Source organism: Anneissia japonica, unplaced genomic scaffold (assembly GCF_011630105.1).
Source record: "Anneissia japonica isolate Jap-2015-1 unplaced genomic scaffold, ASM1163010v1 scaffold287579_len849171_cov184, whole genome shotgun sequence".
NCBI lineage: Eukaryota > Metazoa > Echinodermata > Crinoidea > Comatulida > Comatulidae > Anneissia > Anneissia japonica.
The window spans coordinates 421,634-425,315 of NW_022755335.1; the positions used below are offsets into that span (position 1 = coordinate 421,634).

Genomic DNA, 3,682 nt, shown 5'->3' on the forward strand with positions numbered 1-3,682 from the left:
CATTCTTAGGAATGTCTAAATTCATTTAAACTAGCAATTCCGTATTATATTTATAAATCTTTATAACATTATACAAAAATTAGATTTTTCTTAAAAATTGAAATTTTGCCGGGAATGGGGCTTTAACTTAAACCATACCTGCCAGAAGAGAAATTCCAGTGCTATTGCATCGTGATTGAGAAACAGTTCTTGCTGAAGTGAAAACACCCATTTCCTAAGACATATTCCGACAGAGCCTGCAGACGAGTAATTCTGAACTTGAATGTTGTGTGGAAATTCCGTGGGACTTAATTTACGTTCTGAAGGAAGAAAATTTTAAAGAATGGTTGATGACATGCAGCAATAATGAATTAAGATGATATTAATGAATTCAACTTTGAATTTTATATGATAATACAAGATACAAAATGTTTCGAGATATGTGGGCAACCACCAAACAATGAAAATAACACTAGTAACAATAATAATTTTTTCACAATGATATTAATTCAAGCTTCTTTGCATAAATATAGATTATTATCAGACATATTTCTGCTAATAGCAAAATAATTACAATATAAAAAAGCAATAACAATTATGTTTAAATAATATCAAAAGAATAGAATACAAATAATCACCATCATAACAATAACACATGATAATACTGGCATTAATATAAGCATACTGTAACCCCAAAATCTGAGTAAATTTCCCAGAAAAATGTCCACTCCTTATTGGTATTGGTAATGGGTATTATTTATATTGTACCATACCCTTGCAGTTATGAAGTGCAAAGACTTGCATATATTACAGTACATTACAGTATGTACCTCAGATAACAATTTTTAAAGTATACTAAACTATAAACTAAATTACATCAACATTTAATTTATATTAAAATTATTATCACTATATCGGACAAGATTTTTTTTATACCTTGTTTAGCGAACATGCTGCCCGCCAATAATGATAATTTTAAACAAAAATAAAATTATATTTTTGGCCAATTACGCATCTGCCACCACAAAAAAAAAATGGAAATTTTGGAAAAAAATAAAAGATCTCTATTTTTATTACGCCTGTCACTGCCTAGAAATCTCCAAAAATAAGTTATGCATATTTCTTCCTGATTATATAAAAAAGCATTTTACCATCAAATTTTATCACTGTTACATTGACCAATAAAATTTCATTTTTTCTTTTTCTCTGTCTGGATATTTTTGGCAAAACCACTTTCTAAATAAGAAAAAATTGTATCTTTTTCCGCAATCCTCTGATGACCTTTAAAACAATAAGCTGACGAAATAAGGTATAAAAAAGTCTTGCCTAGCCTATGTATCTTTTACTGTTTAGATTATAAATAAGAAAAATAATTATAAAACATGACTATTGGAATACAGTTTGTTTGTATAGACTACAAGTAGATAATATATTCAAATTGGAATCCTTATAACCGCTTGGGGGTGTCACTTTGTAATTTGTACTGCATGTGTGATGAAATAAATGAAAAGATGTGAATTAATAAATCGAATATGAAAGCGATATTTTGAAAGAGGTGACAAATGATATCACATCATCATTCTACATCATACACAAAAGATCAATTCCTTTCTACGTTATCCATTTCCAACACCATATTCTAGCAAATACAGAGTTGCGTTTCAGCTTTAATATTAATAAACTTGGAAAACAAAAAATTAAATATTTGAATTGGTTGTACCTTATATTTATACTTTTCAGATTTCAATTGAAATTTTAGAACAAAAAATTAACACAAGCATAATTAATATCGTTGCTATACTGTATACTTTGCATAAGACATTTTAATTGGATAATAATAAATTTAATTTTTTTTAAATGTCTGTAAATCAGTAAAAACTTCTGAATTGCTTTGATTAGTGTCTCATTAAAAATTAATTGGGAAGAATTTTATCCTTTTTGAGAAATTCAAAATATTTTAATATTTAATCATCTCTGCCAAGTATATTGTTAAGAATTCATCGATGTCTGTCTGTCTGTCTGTAAGGAGGATCACACTAACACCAACAAATACAACATCATCATAATATTTAGTAGAGTGGCACACGTTGATCTAAAGGAAAAGATGACTACATTTTGGGATGAAAAGTCAAAGGACAAGGTCAAGGTCACAGAAATTCTAATCTACCTCCCCTCAAGCTTTAAAAAAATGGTATAGCCAATAAATGCCTTGCTGTGTATTATTCGGCTTCAAGCACAGGCAAATAAAAAAAAAAATCAGTTTTAGATGAATTTTTTTCATGGTTCCGAGGTGTTGATAAATATGTATGGACCTGTCCTAGGCCAAATGGCTTTTTGCCTGTAGTTTGTCTTTTGGTGCTTAAAATATATCCCACAAGTACATTTTTAAACAGAAACTCGAAAATTGGTCGGGAAATTACCTTTCACAATAAAATTATTTAATTTATGTGAGCTATTCAAAACTTTAATCGAATGTTCCAAGATTTTTAAAAATATTATAACAAATAATTGAAAGTTTAATGTCTCTTTAAGTCAACAATATACACCAATTCTTTTTTCTATTTAGCTCTCTATACTTCTTCTCTCTATACTACTTCTTTTTTTTTTTCAGGATACTGGAACACTTTTTAGGTTGGGTAGTGATAGGCTCGTTGTGGCACTTCAAAATTTTCTCTCACAGCAATACTGTAGTACTGAATCACCATCATGAATTTCTTTGGGTCGTGTAACTTAATATAATTATGTGTTAAGAGCAAATTCCCATTCTTAATGGTAATAGGAAAAATGATTATATTAATTATTAAAGAGTTCTTGTTTGTTTGGAATTAATTAATAAAAAAAAATGGCCCAAAAAAAATTACCTTTTTAAATCACTTAACAGCTTGTGTCCTAAACTGTTAATCTGCCATTTGCATTAACATAAATATCCATAAATTCTACTTGCTTTTAGCTGAGTTGATTTTACTCAGTAATGAGCTACTTGGGAATTGGATACTGGCATAGAGGATTTGGCATACGGACAGTTGGCCCAATACTGGATAATGAACTACGGTAATACAGTATTACAGTACACTATAAAATGTACAGATATTATGAACAAAGTATTGAACAGAATCAAACATATAGTACAAATATTGCACTTACACCAGGTTTTCAAGTGTTAAATACATAGTATAGTATGTATTACATTGTACTGTATAAATATGATTATGATCAGTTTACAAGTGCAACTAAGTATTTATCACATTAAACACTAAAAAGTATGTCTACAATATTCTAGAACTAGAAATTGCAAATTGCAAGTGAAGTGCTGCGAAGTACAACTGCATATAAATATTCTTCGAACAAAATTATTTATGCGAGTCAAGTGAAAATAATGAATAATAAAATTATAACAAATAATATGAGACACGACCCATTGTCTATATTAGAACACTTCTCATTGGGTAACAAAGTCGTATTTTTCATTTTTGTCAAAAAGTGTCTATAGTGTGGTGAATTATGGTTTAGGTTTTTTTTTTAATAAAGTTTCAAAAAATTATATGTATGTGGAAAATGTAGTTGATTACCAAAGGTTACAATTTTTATTTTGAAGACTGCATGGTCTAGGAAGTGTACATTTTTTTATGGGGCAAGTTTCCAAGGGCGGGTTTTCTGGGCGAGTTGACTGCCAAAGAGTGTTGTCAAAGTGCGAGCCAGTGTG

At 29.2% G+C, this 3,682-nt stretch overlaps 1 protein-coding gene across 1 annotated transcript in view; it reads right to left on the reverse strand.

Moving 5' to 3' along the window:
• LOC117123412 (sorting nexin-27-like) overlaps positions 1–3,682 on the reverse strand; it is a gene marked incomplete in the record, with an annotated part of 41,573 nt that overhangs the window by 11,680 nt on the left and 26,211 nt on the right. Inside the window, 1 exon segment of the mRNA XM_033269317.1 lies at positions 139–299. Within this exon segment, the coding sequence (XP_033125208.1) occupies positions 139–299 (161 nt within the window).